Source organism: Malaclemys terrapin, chromosome 16 (genome assembly GCF_027887155.1).
Source record: "Malaclemys terrapin pileata isolate rMalTer1 chromosome 16, rMalTer1.hap1, whole genome shotgun sequence".
Lineage (NCBI taxonomy): Eukaryota > Metazoa > Chordata > Testudines > Emydidae > Malaclemys > Malaclemys terrapin.
Genome location: NC_071520.1, coordinates 13,471,860 through 13,494,448, shown reverse-complemented (window position 1 = coordinate 13,494,448; position 22,589 = coordinate 13,471,860). Strand labels below are relative to the sequence as shown.

Here is a 22,589-nt window from a genome sequence, read left to right as displayed (position 1 = left end):
TGAAACTTGAAACACCCCTGCTATTCCAGATCTGTCTTCTCTGCCCATCCCTGAGATGTTTCTGTAATAAGCACAAAATGGGAGACTACAATAAAAGATTTTAATTTGACAAGCCAGTTTGAACTCAGACATACATGGGTGGCAGGCCAATGCACTAACCCACTGCTCCTTATCTACAGCCTTCTCCACATTGTAAACAAATGCCTGTTCTACAATCACATTTGCAATTAATCTGTTTTAATTTTAAAAATAAAATACAAATGAAAAAAACAAACCCAGACTGATGAAACATATTTATTTCTCCTTACAATCATGTTCCTACCAGCTTCCCTACATAACCCTGCCAGCATACTTCAACACAAACTCATGACTGAGACGGTACTTCAATCTCCACACTTTCAGTCTTTGGGTTCCACTGCAGGTTGTCAACATGTATGCCTGGTAGACATGTCTACCAGGACTGACAGTATCAGCTTATTCCATGTTGGCCAGCAAACAGCTATCAGATGGTAACAACATCTCGTCACTGTAGTCCAATGATCTGCTTGACAGAATCTTTTCATCCTATTACCAGTCCTCTACTCTCTCCAGTGTCTCCCTAAACACACATCTTCATTCTCTAATAATTTACCAGATGATTTTACCATAAAATCGTCACCTTCTTTAAGTTTAGTGGACATATTTGATACACAGCTACAAAAATGCCTTTTAGGTTCCCATTCTGAAAAAGATCAAAGATCCAGCACCAAAAAATAACTAAACCTTTGATGTGTATGTTTCAGCTGTTAAGACATTTAACTATAGGCTGCTCCAGTGTAATGCACAAGTTAGGATATGCCCTTTAGTGACCATCAGAGTAACTTGATAAATTGCTCACTTTGGTTAAAGTGATTGTAATTAACTTGACTGAGATAACTGATCAATTGTTCTTCATGTCCACGGAAAGTAGGACAAGAAGTAATCAACTTAATCTGCAGCAAGGAAGATTTAGGTTAGTTATCAGGAGAAACTTTCTAACTAAAAGGGCAGTAAACTCTGGAATAGATTACCAAGGAAGGTTGTGGAATTCCTGTCATTGGAGGTTTTTAAGAATAGGTTAGACAATCACATGTCAGGGATGGTGTACTTGGTCCTGCCTCAGTATGAGAAGAGTGGACTAGATGACCCCTTTGAGGTCCAATCCAGCTCTATGTTTTCTATGATTCTATAAGAGCAAAGCATCATGTTTATTATTACAATCTATTTACATAGTGCTCTAACTCTACATAATACTATACACACATAGACCAAGGGCTTGTCCTTGTTGGAATGCTTAACTTGAGATATAATTCAAGCATTACCCCCAACCTGATTCCAGTTCATAGACAAAAATCTCTATCTTGAGTTAAGGTTATGCTTTAAACTTGAGCTAGCTGGTCCGTCAGGTGGTACGTGTTATTAATGCTGTGGGGATGCAGCTACAGCTCAAGTTAGCACAATTTATCAGATGCTAATCCAATCACTCTTTGCTACTATTGCAATCATTCTCTGCAGGTAAAGTGTGATGTTGCAATGTGGCCGCTCTCCCTTAAGCTTGGCTAGCTCAAGTGGAATAACTTGAGCGTGTAACTCAAGCAAACTGGTGAAAACTGAGCAACTGACAGGGAAAGAATTTTTACTGACACTTTTTAAAACTCTCTGCTTTTTGTTAGTACCTACTTAACTTAAGTAAATAACATTCTGGAGAAAGGACATTTTTCTTAAAGATTCAACAGCTCACTTTCAATTAAGGTGTGAGAACAGACAATCAACACTGGAATGATGGGCTGGGGAAACAGGAAGGATTGTGTAGTTGGCTGTGAATATACAGAATAAAGAAGGGCAGTTGAGAAGGACTGGAAGGAAAGAAGACTTCATTGTTTGAGAAAATGAGTTTCAGCTGAAGCCAGGCGTCCGTGAAGAAATATCAGAAAGACAGCCAGAGAGAGGGGACTGACCAGCCCACTACAAGAGAGAAAAGGCAGTAGTTGAATCCATGAGCGGTAAAATCCCAGCGATGGGATATACAAATGAAACAAGGTATCCAGCCCAGGAACCTGATGGACACTGGCAGAAAACAGAAGGCAGCAGGAAGAAAAGCCAGGAAAGGGGATAGTGAAGGAGGGTCAGCAGCGAGGCACTGGAAGCAGAAGCAGGGCCCTGATTCAACAAAGCACGTAACCACGCTTAACGTTAGGCTGTGGAGATGTCCAACCCCTCAGGCAATGCCCGCAGGCGAAGCGCGGAGATGCGCCAAGGCGGTGTGGCGATGACAGTGCAGAGGGACTTGGTGGCGCGCTGGAGAGAGCCAGGGACACGTCCCCTGGAATGTCGGCGGCGTCAGACGCCTGGTGACAGGAGTTCCAGGCTCTATTCGGTCACTGGTCGAACACCGAGGCCGGGCAGCGGCGGCGGGGACAGGCTGCGCCACGGCCCCGTGCGCGCGGGAAAGGCTGACAGTCACATGCGGGACGAGGGAGGGGGGGACGCACCCCGACGTCACGAGAGAGCGGGCAGGACGAGTCACGGGACGGTGCCTCCCGAGAGCCAATGGGGGAACAGCACGGCGCAAGCGATTGGCGCGCGCTAAGGTCATGACGGCAACGACGTGCAGGGGTGACGGCATCAGGGCACTCTCTGACGATGGGGTCCCGTGACGGCGCCAGGGGGTACTGGACCGGAAGGGGCGGGGCGCGGCGCGGCGCGTGTGGAAGGCATAGCCTCGCAGGGGGTGGGTATCACTGTGGGAAGCTGCTCTGCAGCCCCCTCGGCTCCGCCCTCTCCTAAGGCAGCCGGTCACTCTGTATCCAGCATCTCTATTGGCTGGGTAGGGAGTTGCAGTTCAGCCAATGAGCGGCCGTTGTATTGGCCTGCTGGGCTCCAGGGGCCCGGGAGGAGGTTGCCGTGGAGACTGCAGGTGAGGCTCCCCCTTCCACGTAGAACGGACTCCCCTCAGCGGCGCGTCACTCCCCCTCTCCCCGTCTTAGGCGGGCTGCTCTGCCCGCTGCTTACCCAGCCGGGCCGGGCGATCTGGTAGCCCGGCGCGGGGCGGCTGGGAATTGACACCGGGGCTGCACAAAGGGCTGGGGCGTGGGGAAGTCTCTCGGGGAAGCCGGGGGGCCGGTACCTGTGTGGGGCGTGCAGGCTGGTACCTGGCGCCTCTGCTGAGGGAGCGGAGGGCACAGTGCTGCCGGGCACCTGTATGGAGCGCGGGGGTGCAGCCCTGTCCCCGCCCGTATGGGGGATCAGCCTTGTTAGGGGAGGAGGTGCGGTGGGGGAGCGATCTCCGCAGGCCAAGCCTTACTTACGTTAAAGGTCCCCAGATCATTGGGGAGCCCTCTAGTTCCAGAACCCACAGACGTCCCCGTTTCCACTGAAGGGCCTGAGGGACTCTGAGGGGCCCTATTCCACCCCCTGTCTCACACCGGCCTATGGCTGGATGGAGCCTCCTGTGAAGATTCTGCTGGGCTCCTGCACCCTTTACAACAGGGTTTCTCAAATACTTGGATGCTGAGCTTGGATGTAACGACTTCTCCCCCCTCCCTGCCCCCTTGCTAAAGGCCTATCCATCATCATTTATGTATCTCCCTCCTCTTCTTCTCCAGTCACTCCTTCACACCCTTGCTCTGGGAAGTGGCACTGTGTACACGACTGTGAAAACTATTCCCGTTAGCATTTGGTCAAAAATTACAGTTTAGGAAGAATGAACTTTTCTAAAACCTAAATCTAGTAGAAATACTTTTACAACTTTTTTTAAAAGTCACTGAAAACTGCTGTCTTCAAACAAATATTCCTTTATAGCATGTGAAACCCAAACATAACTGCAATGAGAACCTACTGTGAAACTCACAAGAACAATGCAAAATGAAAATGGAACATAAATAGTTAAGTACATTAGAATTAGAAAATTATTTTGGTTTTAATAATCTAAGGAGCTGTGTGAAACAAATAAATTAATTTTTGCAGTACCTGTATATGATTTTTAAGTTGGAAGGCTTAAAGTAGCGCTCTGAAACTCTTTCATTGAGTGACTCTGTCTAGACATAACATCTGCAGGTGCCTAAGACTTTGTCTTACACATAAAATTTGCTTTAACTGTACTGGTATACCTAAAGCGGTACAACCCACTTTCTATGGATTTAGTTATACTAGCATTAAAATGCTTATACCGATATAGTTTATTCCCATAGAGCGTTATTCTGCTATAAAATAACTCTGTCCGTATTAGGAGTTGTACCAGTAAAAATATCACACCCCTAACTGACATAGTTATGCCAGTACAAAAACTCTGCTTCAGGCATGGCCAACCTGAGCCTGAGAAGGAGCCAGTATTTACCGATGCACATTGCCAAAGAGCCATAGTACTACGTCAGCAGCCCCCGTCAGCTCCCCCACTCCAACCTGTAGCGCCTTCTGCTTGCTGGCAGCCCCAGCAATCAGCGCCTCCCACCTGCTGTGATCAGCTGTTTCACGGTGCACAGGAATCTCTGTTGGGGAAGGGGGGAAGAGTGAGGGCATGGCAGGCTCGGGGGAAGGGGTGGAGTGGGGGCAGGGCCTGGGGCAGCAGAGGGGGGTGAGCACTGAGCACCCCCCAGCACATTGGAAAGTTAGCATCTGTAGCTCCAGCCCCAGAGTCAGCAGCTGTGCAAGGAGCCGCATAACCTATGAAGAGCCACGTGTGGCTCCGGAGTCGCAGGTTGGCCACCCCTGCTCTGCTTTCTATTTTATTTCTCTCCCTCTGTCATCGTTTGACTGTATTAGAGCTAAAAGTAACTTGACCATTATTAAAAAGTTTCTATTTGAGCAAAATGCAGAATTAAAATGGTTGCTATCCACATATTTTTCTTTTTAGCTTTGGTTGGTCTAGTGCAAGATCAGCTAAGCTACTGAGTTCTAATCCTGCGTCTACCAATCGGGTGACCATATTTCCTAAAGGAAACTAGGATACCGCTTGAGGCTGGTCTGAGGGTCTCTGCCCCCCACATGGGGCTGGGGTTGACAGCCCAAGCCCCGTTGTCGCTCCCCCCCCCAACATTCCTTTATGCCGCCCTAGGGGGAATGCTCCACATTGTTGTCAGAACTGGGCATTTGTCCCATTTGCTCTTGCCATCTGATGATCAGTTGACGAGCAAATGGGACAAATGCCTCGTTTTGCCAAAAAAGTTGGGCTATCTGAGATAGGACTTAAAAAGAGAACTGTCCCATCCAAAATGGGACGTATGGTCACCCTATTTACCAATGACTTGCTGTGTGACCTTGAGCAAGTCACTATGGCCCTGATTTAGCCAGATTCTTAAATATGTGTTTGAACTTAAGCTTGATTAAACTTAAATACGTACCTAACTTTAAGTATCTCACTGAAATTGGGCCATGGAGCCCAATGTTTTTTAGAGCTGTTGATAATTTAATTTGGAGTTATGGATGTTCAGTATAGACCTAGGTGAAAATTGGACTTTTAATTTCATTGGAAATTTTAAAAAATTGAGAAAAAAAATTGTTTAGGGTCAGACCAAAAATTATTTTTTTAATTTTTTTTTAGCAAATTAAAAAAAAACTTTTTTTTGGTAAAACAAAATATTTTGTTTTGACATAATCAAAACATTTTGTTTTGAGCATTTTAAAATGTTTTTGAATTTTTAAAAGTAAAAATAAAGGAAATTTTGGGACAAAAAGGTTTCAGACTGAAAATTTTGCCCGGGTCTAGTTCTGTAACTTCTGAAAATCAGGCCTCTGTTTCCTCCATTTATAAAACGGGGGAAATACGTACATGTCGTGCAGGGATTTTGGAGCTTTGTTAATTAATGCTTTGAAGATGTAAAGTACTTTATTGTGCAGTTGTCTGTGTAATTTGGATGCAAGTGATGGAAGTTTCAGTTGGGGGGGAGCGGAAATCAGTGTGTGTGAACCAACAAAATGTGATAATTTCTGAATGAGTTAAATTAAAGTAAAAATATGCTTTCTTTACACGTGAAAGCACTCATCAATGATGTCTGAATTCATTCAGCTCATAGTTCAGCACTCCCACTGCTTCCTGCTGTGGTTAATTCTGGAGTTACCTTGCTATTAATATGATCTACAATATAAAAGACTGTTTTTAGCCTGCTGTGCACATGTCATTTTTTTGTATGTCTGCTGATGTGAGGGATTTGTCTCATGGCAGTGAAAATTTAAAATAAAATATACAAATTCCTTTCATGTTCTTTTGCCATTACTTGCATCATACTTCAAGAAATTAATAGAATGAAAATTATAGGTTTAATTTAAATGAAAAATCACTGGTTTTAAAGGTGAATACCAGTTTTCAAATTTTCTATCAATGTTAAAATTGCTAGGGATATTAACCTCGCTCCTTTCAAAATGGAGAAGTATTTATCATAGAAGTTTAGCTTCTTTTTGTTGCTGAATATTTACTTGAGACCTCTATGGGTATGCAGCTCTAAAGTCCTGCTTTTGCAAGAGGGATGACAGGGACACTGTGTTGTCATTGGCCCACCTACATTCTGTATAGGGTACTGCTACATGCACTAGTTCAGCTTCATAAAAGTTAGCAGCAGTAGCTGGGAGCCCTAGTGTAGAGGGCTTGCCAGCTTGTTTTGAGTAATAGGTCAATTGGATGCGCTCTGAAGCAAGCCATGATGGCTACCTCCTCTGACAGTCAGCCCCAGGACAACTTTTTTCTTGATTTCTGTCTTGTTCCACAGACTCTTGTGGGAAGGGCATTGGGATCTAGCCCCAGAAATGCATCTGTGAACAGGGATTCTGGCCTTGTGCTGCTGATACAGGGACAGGAAGTCAGTCCTCTTCTCAGAGCAGGGCTTTTTCCATAATTTAAAAAAAATGACAAGGTGCAGGTAGACTATAGCAATGCACCACAAGGAGGCAGAGTTGAGGCTACACAGGCAACTTTATCTTTGTCATTTTCTGAGATTTAAGTGATTAATGTGGCAGTCTTAACATTCATTTAATGTAATATTTTTGTATGTTCTCAAGAATATCATTTATTTATTTACTAAATGTTTTTAATACATTTAGTACACATAAATCTACAGCTGACTAATGTACCATAGTTATAAGTACATTGCAAATATTCATTATTTTATAGTGTTTAAAGGCTTAAAAGCAAAAAGAAAATGAGGAACAATTGAATTTCCTTTCATCTTAATTATTTTAGAACTTTATTTACAATTTTTTTTAAGATTATTATTGTCAATTCTTGTTTATTTTGTAAGGTGCTATGATGCTTGCAAAAATTTCCAATTAAATTGTTAAATAATGATGCTATGTTTTTAATAATAAATGCTTTCCATTTATAGTACATATAATTCTAATCCCTGTTTGCTCTTCAGACCTATTTGTGACTGGCCCTCCACCTGACTCTAGTGGGAGAATCTTGAACATGGTAAGGTGGCAGTCTAGCACAAGCTGCTTATCAGACATCTTGGTGGTATGGCTCTGTGAGAGAGCAGCGAATTCTTGGTGCCACATGTTGCTTGAATCCTTTCATGTGTGTGATGTGAGAAACCAAAAACAATTTTCCATATTTCCTTATCCCAAGACTTAGCCACTCTCTGTGGAGTGTTAATTGGCACAGCTAGAACATTGCATTTTCAGTAATTATCCTTGTAGTGATTGGTAAATTAAGGAGCGTCACTGTAATCCATATGTCCATTCTACTGGCCCCATGATTCCTAGGGATGGTTTAAATTTCCTCCCCTGGCATTAAAGGAGCTTCCTTTGTCTTGCTTGTCATATTCTGCAGTTAGTGGTGGATAAAGTAACCATTATATACTGAAGTAGTAATACTTTCTTACATTTGCAGTGCTAACCCGGGTTTTATTGTGAGATTTTCAACTAGAGAGAGAAATGATAAAAATTCTGGTGGCAAGGGTGAGAAGAGGAACTGAGCCAGATATGAATTTCATGTATGTAACTGTTTCTTGATTCTCTTTCTTAGATCCGAATTGCAGCATTGAATGCCAGCTCCACAATTGAGGATGAGCATGAAGGTACCTTCAAAAGTCACAAAACACAGACAAAGGAGGCTCAAGTAAGTAAAACAATTTTAATAATGTGGAAAATTGACAATGAATCTCTTCTGATATGTTCTAATCTCCCGACATTGGGTCTGTTCTCTTGTAATTTTTGGTTCTAGGGGGAAGAGCTACATTAATATTCTCATCTCCTAAACTCAGCCCTTAGCATACCATGACTCTACTTTTTATGTTGTGATTTTTAATTATGAGATAGGCACCTAGTCCTAGAGCACTGAATGGGCATCTCTAGTTGTACTTTAATAAACTGAAGAAATACATTTATTTTTCTGTAGCTGAGAGATGGCCATTGCTTCCCCTTCTCCTCCAAAGTTACTTTAATGATTAACTTCTCATGGCGATTGGAGTGCCTGTCTCAGTTCTTAGGCTCCTGTCATATAATAAAGACTGTGCAGATGCAGGAGGCTTCCCACATGGAACTCATTGTAGGATCAATGAATTATTTAGCTAAGATTATTGATAAATCATCATATTTATCAGATAGAAATAGTTAAAAGAAAAGAACATGTATTTATTGTTAAAACCTTAGATTTTACGGCTTCACTTAGGCCTTGTTCATACTGTGTATGAAACCATTCTAGCAGCTACCATATTTAAGTAGAGCTGTTGCTAGCAACAACTGAATTAATTTTCCTGACCAGTGTAGACTGGGTTTTTTCAATTGTAAAACTATGCTGAATACTAACCACTCTGACAGGTAGCTTTTAGTATGGTTTTATAACTAAAAATATTTTACAAACTGCAAAAGGAAGTGGTGATAGAATTCTAATAATAACAACTGCGCTTAGCCTGGTTACAACTATTGGTCCCAATTCAGAAAAGTCTACCTATTCAGAGAGGGTGCTTTATTGTTCATATTAATAAAGAAACATACTTATTCCATTGAAGCCAATGGGACTTAAGTATGTGCTTAAAGTTAAGCATGTGCATGAGTGCTTTCCTGAATAGGAATTGACAGAAATGATTTCCTGAATAATGGCCATGGTATGCATGTCGTTTTAAGGCTCTATTAACCACACCTTTTTTTCCCCCCCAGCAAATTGCTTTTGACTTCCACATATTTTCTTAAAATCTCTAATTGTATTGCAGTGATTCTCCTTGGTTGTTCTAATATTTTATTCTTTTATTTCTGAAGATTATTAAATAAAAAGTTAAGAGAAAAATCAGTAGAGCCAAATCCATTATATAAATCTGCTCCTATTTAAGTGTTACTTCTGCATAGGAGTTGTAATTATTACATTGTTAATTTTGTTATTTTGACCCACAGGAAGCAGAAGCTTTTGCTCTGTATCACAAAGCTTTGGACCTTCAGAAACATGACCGATTTGAAGAGTCTGCCAAAGCTTACCATGAGCTGCTTGAGATTCGTCTTCTGCGAGAGGTCAGTGAAATTTAGGGAGTCAAAGTGAAAGATAGCCACATCTTTATTGCATTTTGTGTCACTGCATTGTGTCTTGGCCATGGATGACTCAAAAATGTAATGTTGGTTGTCAGTTGGCTGGTTATTTGCTGCTGTTTATCACAAGTCTAATTCCTGATGTCAAGGGTACAATTGTTTTGTTTATAATTTTCAGGCAGTTCTCTCTGGTGATGAGAAAGAAGGGTTAAAACATCCAGGCTTGATGTTAAAATATTCCACCTATAAAAATCTAGCACAATTGGCAGCACAGCGAGATGACCTGGAGACAGCCATGGAGTTCTACTTAGAGGTACAGTACAGTCTGAGTACAATATGAGACACTCAATATTTACTAGTCTTGATGAAGTAGATGTGTGAGACCCTCACCGTATTTTGTATAAATTATTTGCATTAGGGCTGTCAAGCGATTAAAAAGATTAAGCACACGATTAAACAATAATAGAATACCATTTATTTAAATTTTTTGGATGTTTTCTACATTTTCAAATATATTTATTTCAGTTACAACACAGAATACAAAGTGTAGAGTGCTCACTTTATATTTATTTCTGATTACAAATATTTGTACTGTAAAAAACCCCAAAAGAAATATTATTTTTAATTCACCTAATACAAGTACTGTAGTGCAATCTCTTTGTCATGAAAGTTGAACTTACAAATGTAGAATTATGTGCAAAAAATAACTGCATTCAAAAATAAAACAATGTAAAACTTTAGAGCCTACAAGTCCACTAAGTCCTATTTCTTGTTCTGCCAATCACTCAGACAAACAAGTTTGCTTACATTTGTGGGAGATAACGCTGCCCACTTCTTGTTCACGTCACTTGAAAGTGAGAACAGACTTTCGCATGGCACTGTTGTAGCCAGCGTCACAAGATATTTACATTCCAGATGCGCTAAAGATTCATATGTCCTTTCATGCTTCAACCACTATTCCAGAGGACATGCGTCCATGCTCATGATAGGTTCTACTCGATAACAATCCAAAGCAGTGCAGACTGATGCATGTTCATTTTCATCCTCTGAGTCAGATGCCACCAGCAGAAGGTTGATTTTCTTTTTTGATGGTTCGGGTTCTGTAGTTTCCGCATCGGAGTGTTGCTCTTTTAAGACTTGTGAAAGCAGGTTCCACACCTCTTCCCTGTCAAATTTTGGAAGGCACTTCAGATTCTTAAACCTTGAGATGAGTGCTGTAGCTATCGTTAGAAATCTCAGATTTGTACCTTCTTTGTGTTTTGTCACATCTGCTGTGAAAGTGTTCTTAAAAGGAACAACATGTGCTGGGTCATCATCCGAGACTACTATAACATGAGTATATAAGGCAGAATGTGGGTAAAACAGAGCAGGGGACGTAAAATTCTCCCCCACGGAGTTAAGTCACAAATTTAATTAACACATTATTTTTTTAACGAGCAGCATCAGCATGGAAGCATGTCCTCTGGGATGGTGGCCGAAGCAGGAAGGGGCATATGAATGTTTAGCATATCTGTCACATAAATGCCTTGCAGTGCCAGCTACAAAAGTGCTATGCAAATGCCTGTTTTCACTTTCAGATGACATTGTAAATAAGAAGTGGGCAGCAGCATCTCCCATAAGGGTACGTCTATACTTACCTCCGGGTTCGGCGGTAAGCAATCGATCTTCTGGGTTTGATTTATCGTGTCTTGTCTAGACGCAATAAATCGATCCCGGAAGTGCTCGCCGTCGACACCGGTACTCCTGCTCCGGGAGAGGAGTACGCGGAGTCGACAGGGGAGCCTGCCTGCTGCGTGTGGACCCACGGTAAGTTCGAACTAAGGTACTTCGACTTCAGCTACATTATTCATGTAGCTGAAGTTGCGTATCTTAGTTCGAAGTGGGGGGTTAGAGTGGACCAGGCCATAATGTAAGCAAACTTGTTTGTCTTAAGCAACAGAGGGTCCTGTGGCACCTTTGAGACTAACAGAAGTACTGGGAGCATAAGCTTTCGTGGGTAAGAACCTTACTTCTTCAGATGCAAGTAAGAAGTGAGGTTCTTACCCACGAAAGCTTATGCTCCCAGTACTTCTGTTAGTCTCAAAGGTGCCACAGGACCCTCTGTTGCTTTTTACAGATTCAGACTAACACGGCTACTCCTCTGATACTTGTTTGTCTTAGCGACTGACTGAACAAGAAGTAGGACTGAGTGGATTTGTAGGCGCTAAAGTTTTGCATTGTTTTGTTCTTGATTGCAGTCATGTAACAAAAAAAATTCACTTTCGTAAGTTGCACTTTCACGATAAAGAGATTGCACTACAGTACTTGTATGAGGTGAACTGAAAAATCCTGTTTCTTTTATCATTTTTACAGTGCAAATATTCGTAATAAAAATAATATAAAGTGAGCAGTGTACACTTTTTATTCTGTGTTGTAATAGAAATCAATATATTTGAAAATATAGAAAAACATCCAAAAATATTTAATAAATTTCAATTGGTATTCTGTTGTTTAACAGTGCAATTAAAACTGTGCTTAATCGCAAATAATTTTTTTGAGCTAATCGCGTGAATTAATTCTGATTAATCGACAGCCCTAATTTGCATGTATTGTGTGTATGTTTAGGTAATAAATATGGTATTACTTGCTCACCATTTTAGTCCCAAAGAACAATAGTGTTCCATCATAAACCTCAGCTCCAGCAAATACAAACTATATAAGGCAATGTGTACAGACACACACATGCATATGTTGACATGTGTATATGGTGTGATATTTATGTTTTCCAGGCTGTAATGTTAGACTCTACTGATGTCAACCTATGGTATAAAATTGGTCGTGTAGCAATAAGACTAATCCGTATGCCACTGGCACGTCATGCTTTTGAAGAAGGACTCAGATGTAATCCTGATCACTGGCCTTGTTTAGATAATCTCATCACAGTCTTGTACACGCTCAGTGACTATACAAGTAAGTACAGCTAGATTTGTATAATTTTTCTTAAAATGTATAATTAATTCAAGTAAAAATCAATATGATCAGAACAGTACAGTGATTCAGTCTTAGACACAATATCTTAAACATGCAATGTATTGAAATGTAATATGTAAATTTTTCATGGTAAAGTATAGTGATCTGTAACTGCTTTTAATTACAGTAAAAATCCCTGTCTGCTGTATTTATTTATTGAAAACCATCATTGTGCTCAGTATTTTTATTCAGTTCTTTTCTCTTTTAGAATTCCTACAACTTTTTAAAATAATTATGTTACAAGGGATCCCAAACAGAACACACAAACGAGGGGCAAGGAAACAAAAGTTCCAACCATGGATATTGAGTTGAAATGTGTTTCTCCCCTGGCCGCCCGAAGGATTTGCTTTTCTGTAGAATGTTTGAGGTGGACTATAAACAAGATCCTTTGAGGGGGAAATATTTTGATTTCAGTATCCCTGGTTGGATCCATGAGTCTGGATTCAAATAAAATTTCACAAAAATAGCATTTAAATAGTTTATTAAATAAAATTACCTTAAATATGGGGATACATTAAAAAAGTTTTTATCAGAAATGTTTTGCATTTAAAACCAACTGATTTATTAAACAAAGGAAGTATTATCTGCAGTTTGGTCACTAGGTCCTTCAAGATATTAGAAATAGGAGATCTCATTCTCTCACACTTAGGTTTTATTCATAGAGTGGAAGAGGAAAACAAGCCTTTACTGGCTTTTCAACTCCCAACTGGTTTCTTACCCTTGCATGACCTAGTCATTGAACTGAACTAGTTAAATAAACTGAGGTGAAGAAAATATTTGCTCTGCACCACAGCGTTTTCACTCCTCTATAAGTAGAACTGTAGTACAACAGGATTCTCTATAAGCCGGTTCCATTGTAATTAATGAACAATGTGTGGTAGTTATTTAACTATTAAGGACCAGGTAATGCACTCCATGGAAAAATACATGTAAGGAAGTTAAGTGTTGTAGCTTGTGGAGTTTCTGAGATACCTTGTCAGTAGACAGGGTTTCTGGGGCCACAAAGGGAGCAGGGGACAAGGCCCAGCACCTGTGTAAATATCTGAAGATCTGTGAGGAAATTCCACAGAGGACAAGGGATCCATACTGCTTCCTGGGCCACTCCCCTTTTCCCCACAGCTCAGCTTCCCTAGGAGCTGCACCATACCACCTAATGAGAAGATAATGTGGAACGGGTTTGTGCAAAAGTTCCAGCTGATAAAGTCACCATTAATTTCTGCTGGAATTTTAGCAAGGGATGATGCCGTTGAGAGCAGCTATCCTTCGCCATGCTTCCCTCCAGAAGGTCACACAACTCCAAAAACCCTGTGGAGTCCCAACTACATGCTGTTCCTGAGGAAAGTTCTCTGTGGTCTGGGAAGTGGGAAGATGTAGCATTAATTCCTCTCTTCTGCAATTTTAGTCCATAAGGACAGTATATTCACTTCTTCTATCCCCTCTGAACCATGCAACAAGAGAGAGATGTCCCTGCACCAGTCTGAAGTTATGAATGGCACTCTTAAACTCTCCTTAAGCAGATAAAAGGATGAAACAGCAAACATTTCAATGAAGTTCTTTTTTAATCCATACTTTTTTTTTCTGATGGGAGGATATTTGTCTCTGTGCAGAAGGACATTTATTTCTGTGGGTAATAATCTATTCTCCTCTGCCCCACAACATTTACAAAATATCTGTAGGATTTAGAGTGGAAGTATCATCTGGAGCTGTGATCTATTATACATCAGAGCCGCTGCAAGAAGCTTCCCTGTAGACCTCTTTCTCACTCTCATGCATGTTCTTTGTCTTTGTTGTCATTTCTAGCAAGTTACCTCCAGGGTTTGAGTATAAAACTACAATATAGTTCATAGCTGCATAATTAACCATGCCAGGCTGTTAATATAATTGGCTCTCAACTTTTAAATTCAGATTTTATGCGGTAGATGAACCAATACAAATGAAGGCTAATAGGTGGCTCCAAGGTAAATTAGAGATGTAGGGCCTGATCCCGTAGGCCTTCCTCATGAAAATAGTCTTAATGGAATTACTTCGGTGAGTAAGGAATGCAGGATATGGCCTTTCCTGCTGTAATGCAATTTGTAATACAGCAATCATGATAAATGCTGAGGAATGATGTAAAAACACTAAAGGATTCCTGTTTTTCAGAAATAGGGGGTTTGAAACCAAAATCTGATGATAAATGACTTTGTTAAGCTGTTTAGCAAAGTTGTAGATTTGTTTTTAGAGGCTAAAACTTGAGAATGTGGGGTTATGATAGTAGGCCCAGGTAAATTATTTAAATTGTATTTCTATTTGTTTAACCATTTGCAGAGAGAATTACAATCCAATGATTATAGAAATGTTTCATGTCCAGTTGGAGATTTTAACAATCTTGTTAGTAGTTTATATTTATCCCAGAAGTGGGAACTTTTGAATGATTCATAGTGTCAAATTGCCCATAATTTTTATTTCTGTTTCCCTCTACTAGCATGTTTGTATTTTATCTGCAAAGCTCTGGAGAAAGACTGCCAATACAGCAAAGGACTGGTACTGAAGGAGAAGATTTTTGAGGAGCAACCTTGCCTCAGGAAAGACTCATTAAGGATGTTCCTTAAATGGTGAATCTCATTCTTAGTCATCCTATAGTTCTTGCATTAGAATTTTAGGATAGGAGTAGTTCAGAAAGGCTAGTGAGGTTCAACCCTTTAAACCAGGGGTTGGTAACCTTTCAGAAGTGGTGTGCCGAGTCTTCATTTATTCACTCTAATTTAAGGTTTCGTGTGCCAGTAATACATTTTAATGTTTTTAGGAGGTCTCTATCTATAAGTCTATAATATATAACTAAACTATTGTTGTATGTAAAGCAAATAAGGTTTTTAAAATGTTTAAGAAGCTTCATTTAAAATTAAATTAAAATGCAGAGCCCCCCGGACCAGTGGCCAGGACCCGGGCAGTGAGAGTGCCAATGAAAATCAGCTTGTGTGCTGCCTTCGGCACGCGTGCCATAGGTTGCCTACCCCTCCTTTAAATTAATATAATTGTACCATGTAGTCTTTGTCTTCTAAATGAACCTTATTGCATTGACTTCAGTGAGAATTGTATATGGTTATTAGTTTTGTAAGCTTCTGTGGTATCTGAGATGCAAGAATCCTGTAAGATTATGTGAGCCTTTGAGTTATTTATATATATTCTGAAAACTATGTTATTGCAACATTATGGTTGAGATATATTACTTTGTTTATATTATGATAATGCCTAGAAGCCCTAATGAAGTTTGGGGTCCCATTGTGCTAAGCATTGTACAAACCTATAGTTAGAGACTTCTCCCTTCCTTGAAGATTTTATAATCTAAAAGGTGGGAGAAACAGTGACACAGAGAATTGAAGTGATTTACCCAAAATCACCAGCAGCTCAGTAGCAGAGCCAGGTCTCCTGACTCCCCATCTAACACTCTGTTCATCAACAAAACTCAAGAAATTCAAAATTAGGATTTTAATTCAACTGTAACTCAGTCCCATTGTGCATCTGTAATACTTTATGTTCCTGCGCATGTAGATAACATCAGTGCCTTAATATGTGTATGCTTTGTGGATGAATTAAAGTGGGATGTGAGTCTTGGTGCACACCTGTTGATTCTTTGGTCAGGCATTCAAATAGTTTTTCACATTGTGGGCACCGTACTCTACATAGCCTGCAACTTTTGAAACATGAAGTGTGGGGAACCATCTGAAGGGACCCAGATGTATCGCTGGCTTTCTACAGTATCCTGAGAGAGTCATTTTAAAATTTTATTTTTTAGAGCATAGCAAACTCTTGAGTGCTCAGCATCTGAGCACGTGAAACGTGATTTGAAAGTTAATTTTTTGTGGACATATAGTTACAGACTCAAATAATCCTAGGTAGTTAAGGTGTAGTGTGTGCTGGGAAAGATCAGAAAGGCTGCCAAACCTATTTGGGCTCCTGATGCCTCTTATGGTAGAAGTTTAGTGTAGGGATGGCTTGCTAGCTTGCAAGGAAGGAGCTAGTGAATCTTAGAGGAAGGGTGATCTTGTTTTTTTACTTGGGTCAGATATACAAAATAAGGGCCTCTGACCTAGACTTTTGGTTGGTTAGTTACTTAGGCAATGATTTAACAAAGCTTTAAGCACATAAATTCAGCAAAGCATTTAACGATCATTTCCCCCTCACTGTCTGATATCTCAAAAACAATGGAATAGATATTTTTCAAGCTCTCAAAAAATTCACTTCTGGACTGAAAACCTTCAAGAGAATTTTCAACTCCAGATGTTATTTTTGCTGAAACATTGAGTTGTTCAAAATGGGACCATGGAACAAAAGGAGCTTCTCAGCCATAACAATAGCATTGCTGTAACGTATTTCACTGTTTTCCTATTCATCTCTCACTTTTTAGAACGTGAAAGAGGAGAATCTGCCTCAAACCACCTAATTTTAGAATGAACTGTGAACAAATGTATATGTGATTACTGTTTTTGTAACCTACGTTAGAGGAGAATCTTAAATTAATCTCTATTTGATATTAAAAAAATAAAACTACCTATGTTGTCTTCCTTTCTCACCACCTCTCAGTGACATGTCAATCCATGATGTGAATGTGAGTGCAGCGGAAACAAGAGCAATCATAGATGAAGCATTGGAGCTACGTAGAAAGAGGCAGGCTCTAATGGTGCGAGAGAGAGAACCAGATCTTAAGCTTGTCCAGCCAATTCCCTTTTTCACGTAAGTCATCACTGTCTCTGTTTCAGAGAGTCATGGCCAGGGTTCATTGGAATCTCTTCAGCATGTATTTTTCCTCATTATATATATTAATTTTTTTAAAGTTTCAGTAATCTGTAAGGAGTCTGGCTCTGTTCATGTTTCCAGATTAAAGTTGATACATATCAATTAAAACATGCTGAAACAAAACTGTGGTATGAACCAGGAACAAATAGCTAAATTCAGGATATCTTCACAACAGAAAATTTTTGAAATTTTTCTGCGTTAATTGGTTTGTATCTGAACTTTAAAGCTTTTTTTTAATTTATGTTTTTAATATTTTTACCATTTGGATCATGGAGATTTATAAACAAATGTTAAATGTCTACGAAAATGTTCTATTGTGCATTTGGATAGTCTAGGAATCCTGTTAGAGTATATTGCGTGTTTTAAATACGTGTGTTAAAGACTTCTGTGATCTTCTTATTTAGGACCTGATTCTGCCACCCTTATTTGCCCTGAATAATTTCCTCTGTAAGTAGTCCAATTTCAGAGCAAGTTACTACTAATTGTGTAAAAGGCTGACAGAATCTTGCCCTTACCCATTGAATATAATGCTAGACCTGAAAATGGTTCATATTAAACTGGGATAATGTTTTTGGTTTTGAGGTGCAATGAATGCTTTCTCTGGGTGTGAAGCATATCATGAGCTCCATTTCCTTTCTATTATACTTAATTCTCCTTCCCAACAATGGCTTTAATTGCTGTGATAATGTTGGTCCTGCTCTGTAGTTTAACAGTATGTTCCAAATAGGAAGCAAGAGTCATGAAACATTTGCTCCTGAACTGAACCCTCGAGGGGACAGGGTACCAAAAATAATATTCTCAACTTTTCTAGTTGTATAACAGATTTTGACTCCACGAGGAATCTATTCCTCTTACACTGATAAAATCACTTTTGGTACCCTCAGTAATTCTAACCTTCTATAGCAGAACATCTTTATTATAATTCCGACATCCTGCAGCAAAGGGTTTTTTAACTGTAATACAGAAGGTTATGTGGCAAAAGCTAATGGATAAATTAAGTGTTAATAAGGTCGTGTTGTGATTGTGTTTTTACATGCAGGTGGAAGTGTCTAGGAGAAAGTTTACTTGCTATGTATCATCACCTGACAACCTGTGAGCCTCCTCGACCGAGCCTGGGGAAGAGAATTGACCTCTCAGAGTACCAAGACCCAGTCCAGCACTTGATTCTTTCTCCTACCTCTACTCCTGTCAGTGTTATCCAGCCCAATCCTGTCAGCACTAATCCAGTGGTTACAATGAGTGACCCAGTATTAACTTACACTCCAATGACACCCAATTTTTCCAGTCATAATGAGAATTTACTGGAATCAGTAATGCCTATAGGTGAGCAAGGTACTTTAGTCTATAATTCCAGATAACACTGTTGTCTTTGCAGACATAAACGAGACTGGAAAATGTCAGTTGTCTTTAGAAATGTGTGTTTTCTAAACTGTCTTATAGCTGATCCAGTGCATTTTCAATGTACATGTATTCCAAGTCAGAAAAAGAAAAGTTCAGTCATATAAAGCTGTGATAATCTGTAAAACAATTACTTTAAAAAAGGGAAAGCTGTCTAAATGATCAAGGACAGGGGTCGGCAACCTTTCAGAAGTGGTGTGCCAAGTCTTTATTTGTTCACTCTAATTTAAGGTTTCGCGTGCCAGTAATATATTTTAACGTTTTTAGAAGGTCTCTTTCTATAAGTCTCTAATCCAGGGGTTGGCAACGTTCGGCACGCGGCTCGCCAGGGTAAGCACCCTGGCGGGCCGGGCCAGTTTTATTTACCTGCTGATGCGGCAGGTTCGGCCAATCGCGGCCCCCACTGGCCGCGGTTCGCCGTCCCGGGCCAATGGGGGCGGCGAGAAGTGGCGCAGGTGAGGGATGTGCTGGCTCCGGCTTCTCACCACCCCCATTGGCCCGGGACGGCGAACCGCGGCCAGTGCGGGCCGTGATTGGCCGAACCTGTCGCGTCAGCAGGTAAATAAAACTGGCCCGGCCCGCCAGGGTGCTTACCCTGGCGAGCCGCATGCTGAACGTTGCCGACCCCTGCTCTAATCTATAACTAAACTATTGTTGTATGTAAAGTAAATAAGGTTTTTAAAATGTTTAAGAAGCTTCATTTAAAATTAAATTAAAATGCAGAGCCGCCCGGACCAATGGCCAGGACCCGGGCAGTGTGAGAGCCACTGAAAATCAGCTTGTGTCCCCCCTTTGGCATGCGTGCCATAGGTTGCCTACCCCTGATCTAGGTTAATTATTAGCTCTGAGTTCTATCCATAATTGATTTTCTATAGCACTCATCACTGTAGTATCTAATCCCTTCTATTCTTGACTGTGCTGCTGCTCTCATGCCTCAGTTTCCCCATTTGTAATATAAGGGTAATAATGCCTGGGTGATATGTGGCTTAATTTGTTAATATTTGTAAAGCACCTCGAGGCTGTCAGATGGAAGGAGCCATAAAAAGACAAAATATTATTACTATTAAATAAGATCAGCTGCTTGGCCTGTTAAGTACATATGGAAGCAGAGAATTAATTTGTTTGCATGATGATATTCATATTCTCAGATGTTCTAAGGCATATACTGTGTAGGTAGGTGTGTGTGGGGGTGTGTGTGTGTGTGTGGGGGGGGTGTCTATAGTTATTGTTCACAAGACTACCAGTCTTTGGTTGATGTTTATGAGAATTTACAGATGTTAGAGCTCTAGGCAGTGTTTTCCTTAAAAGCCACAAAATTGTACTGAAAATTAGAAGATTTAAAAGAAAGTATATTAAAAAAAACCAAGTTTTCAATCAGTCTGCTTCTTAGTTCTGACCAGTATTTACATGCATACAAAATGTCATGAATATCAAACTTAATTTACTTTGTATTAAAATTAAAAGAAAAATTAGAATTTGAGCTATGCATTTCTTAATTAAGAGATGCAATTATTTTTGCACATTGTAATAGAATGAGTAGATTTGTGTAAAAATAGTAAAATCATAATGCTTGTTACTATCAGGGCAGTCCCCAGGTTCCCCATTATGTTTGGTCCTGTAGAAATACAGTGTAGGATTCTCTATCTGCCTTGACTCAAGTCACTACTGTGACTCTTCCTGATATTCTATATATGATATTAGCTAATTTTTTATGGTAACTGTTCTGTGAAACAAAACATGATTTAGGCCTCACTGTAGTTTGATCAGTGATGAACATGATTGTGTTTAAGTGGGCTACAAGGCCAACATCAAACCAGAGTTCTGTGTAAATGATTCTGTTCCCATTTAAGTTAATAGGAATTTTGCCATTGTCTTCAGTAGGAACAGAATTGAGTCCTTGATGTTGCCATAGAATAAAGTAAATTTAAAATATTTTTCATAAATCACCATGATATTAAGCAACATTATCCATTGTGTGTTTGGCAATTTGCGTTTTGAAAACGTTTGATTCTGTTTTCTAGGTGACACAACTGTTAGTGATAAATCTAAGAAAGGGGTGAAACGGAGGAGAATTACAGAAGATAGTGGTGAAACTGCAAAAAGGCGGTCTGCTAGAGTCCGAAATACCAAGTGTAAAAAGGAAGAGAAAGTTGACTTTCAAGAACTGTTGGTAAAGTTCCTTCCTTCAAGGTACAGCAGACCTTCACTTGTGATGAGAGTTGTTGGCATTATGTGAGGACCACAGGCTTTTTTGTTGACCTGCTAGTTATCCACCCAAATCCTCAGAGGTACTGGACTTGTGTTGCTTATTGAATGAAAGAAATGTGACTCGGTATCTTTTTATAAATTGTATTAAAACTATTAAAAATAAAACAACCTTAAAATCAATAAAGCAACAAGTTAATCTCAATAGTGGATTGAATTAAATCATCAATTTAGTTAAATCATCAGATTAGTACAAAAAATAACCAATTCTTATACATTCTGAGGAGGTGGCTATACCATTTGGTTAGAAGTCACAGCTAAAGAGTTTGACAAAAGTCCATTAGTTCTCTCATTTGAATGGTTAAGTGTCTTAATATAGAAACCGAATTATTGTCTAATGTCTGGAGTACAACCTCGGATCCAATTATCAAACGTTTCCTCCTTAAATTTCAGTCTTGTGTGCTGGCTAACGTTTACCCCCTTCCCCTCCCACCCCCCAAAAATGAGACGGATTATAAAAATACAGACTGCTCCAGAACAAGAGAAGTTGGATAAGTAGTGAACTTTGACCAGAAATGACAGATGACAATCTCAAATCTCTTAAGACTTCGAAACATAGAACACACTCTAATGGGTAACTTTTATGAGACACTATTGAGGACTGTTTATCTGAGGCACTTTTCTTTCAGGTGCCTTCCTGGCTTGGGTGTTATGGGTGCTCTCACACACATGCATGCACATAGCTGCACTTTTCATTTCCACATCCTAAAAATAAAAAGTCTAAATTGTCTGGGTCATCTGCCAGCTAATAAGAACAAAGGACAAAAACAGAAAAAGGAAAAATAAGGTATTAAGGTAATGGAATTTGCAAACTCTTTCAGCTCTCACAGTCTTCTGGGCACTCTGAGTAGGAGCTGGAACTGCAGTCAAGGAATTAAACGTTGATGTTCTGCTGGCAAAGTGCTTCTCACTAGTGGGCCTCCTCCAGGGTAGGACTGGCCTGATTATTGATGTCATGAATTCTTCTCCCCAAGTTGTTTAGTCTTGAGAATTCTGGAACATCAATCTTTCCTCTGGTGTCTTGGGACCCAGAAGATGAGGCTTCCTGGCCTTATCCTTGTAGTTTGTAAACTTTACTTACTCTGTCTTGCAGTGCCTCCCTCAAGGTCTTCGAACAAGTCATGTGCAAGGCCTGCCTTGCAGCCATGCATTTTGGTCCAATCAGTTTCAAATGAGGTCATCTTGAGCCTCAGTTTTAGGAAAAGTTCTGTTTAGATCAGCAACTTTAAAAATATTCAGTGTTTTACATATTACACAGACGAAGTCTATGACCCCCAAAAATATATTAAAAAAAAATCTGGATGATACCACTTTTGAGGAAGTTGTCATGGTCTTATCATGGTAAAAGGGTATTGAGATAACATTGTCATTAGTTTACAAAAATTTCAACACAAAATTCCTGTAAAAATAGCTGTTTGGAAGGGATGCTCTTCAACAACCAGTCACTCAACATTCATTCATGTGCAAAATTAAAAATAAGTTCAAATTTATGATCCGTTTCATCACATCTATTTCTTATTCTTGAAGCAAGGCAATTAGAATATTTTCCTATTTCAGAGCTGCGTTTTTATAAGTCGAACAGCTTGTCTTCTGGAATCTGTCCCTTGACAGAGAAAAATAACTTGAAAGTAAAAAAATACTTTTTTTTAAAAAGTTTATGTAAGGTATTCTCATAT

At 39.9% G+C, this 22,589-nt stretch overlaps 1 protein-coding gene across 7 annotated transcripts in view; it reads left to right on the top strand.

The window, feature by feature from the left end:
- Positions 1–2,757: 2,757 nt before the first annotated feature.
- The window catches only part of CABIN1 (calcineurin binding protein 1), a 204,319-nt gene continuing 184,487 nt past the window's right edge, over positions 2,758–22,589 (top strand). For 3 of the 7 annotated variants that reach the window (XM_054006393.1, XM_054006392.1, XM_054006389.1), the window contains exons 1-11: positions 2,758–2,935; positions 3,820–3,902; positions 7,365–7,417; positions 7,973–8,065; positions 9,337–9,450; positions 9,644–9,778; positions 12,234–12,414; positions 14,939–15,068; positions 17,038–17,187; positions 18,290–18,573; positions 20,670–20,838. In XM_054006393.1, the coding sequence (XP_053862368.1) occupies positions 7,415–7,417; positions 7,973–8,065; positions 9,337–9,450; positions 9,644–9,778; positions 12,234–12,414; positions 14,939–15,068; positions 17,038–17,187; positions 18,290–18,573; positions 20,670–20,838 (1,259 nt within the window). In that variant the 5' untranslated portion in view covers positions 2,758–2,935; positions 3,820–3,902; positions 7,365–7,414. Of the gene's footprint in view, positions 2,936–3,819; positions 3,903–7,364; positions 7,418–7,972; positions 8,066–9,336; positions 9,451–9,643; positions 9,779–12,233; positions 12,415–14,938; positions 15,069–17,037; positions 17,188–18,289; positions 18,583–20,669; positions 20,839–22,589 lie in introns of all 7 variants that reach the window. The other 4 variants (XM_054006390.1, XM_054006391.1, XM_054006387.1 and 1 more) reach the window with 2 other exon arrangements.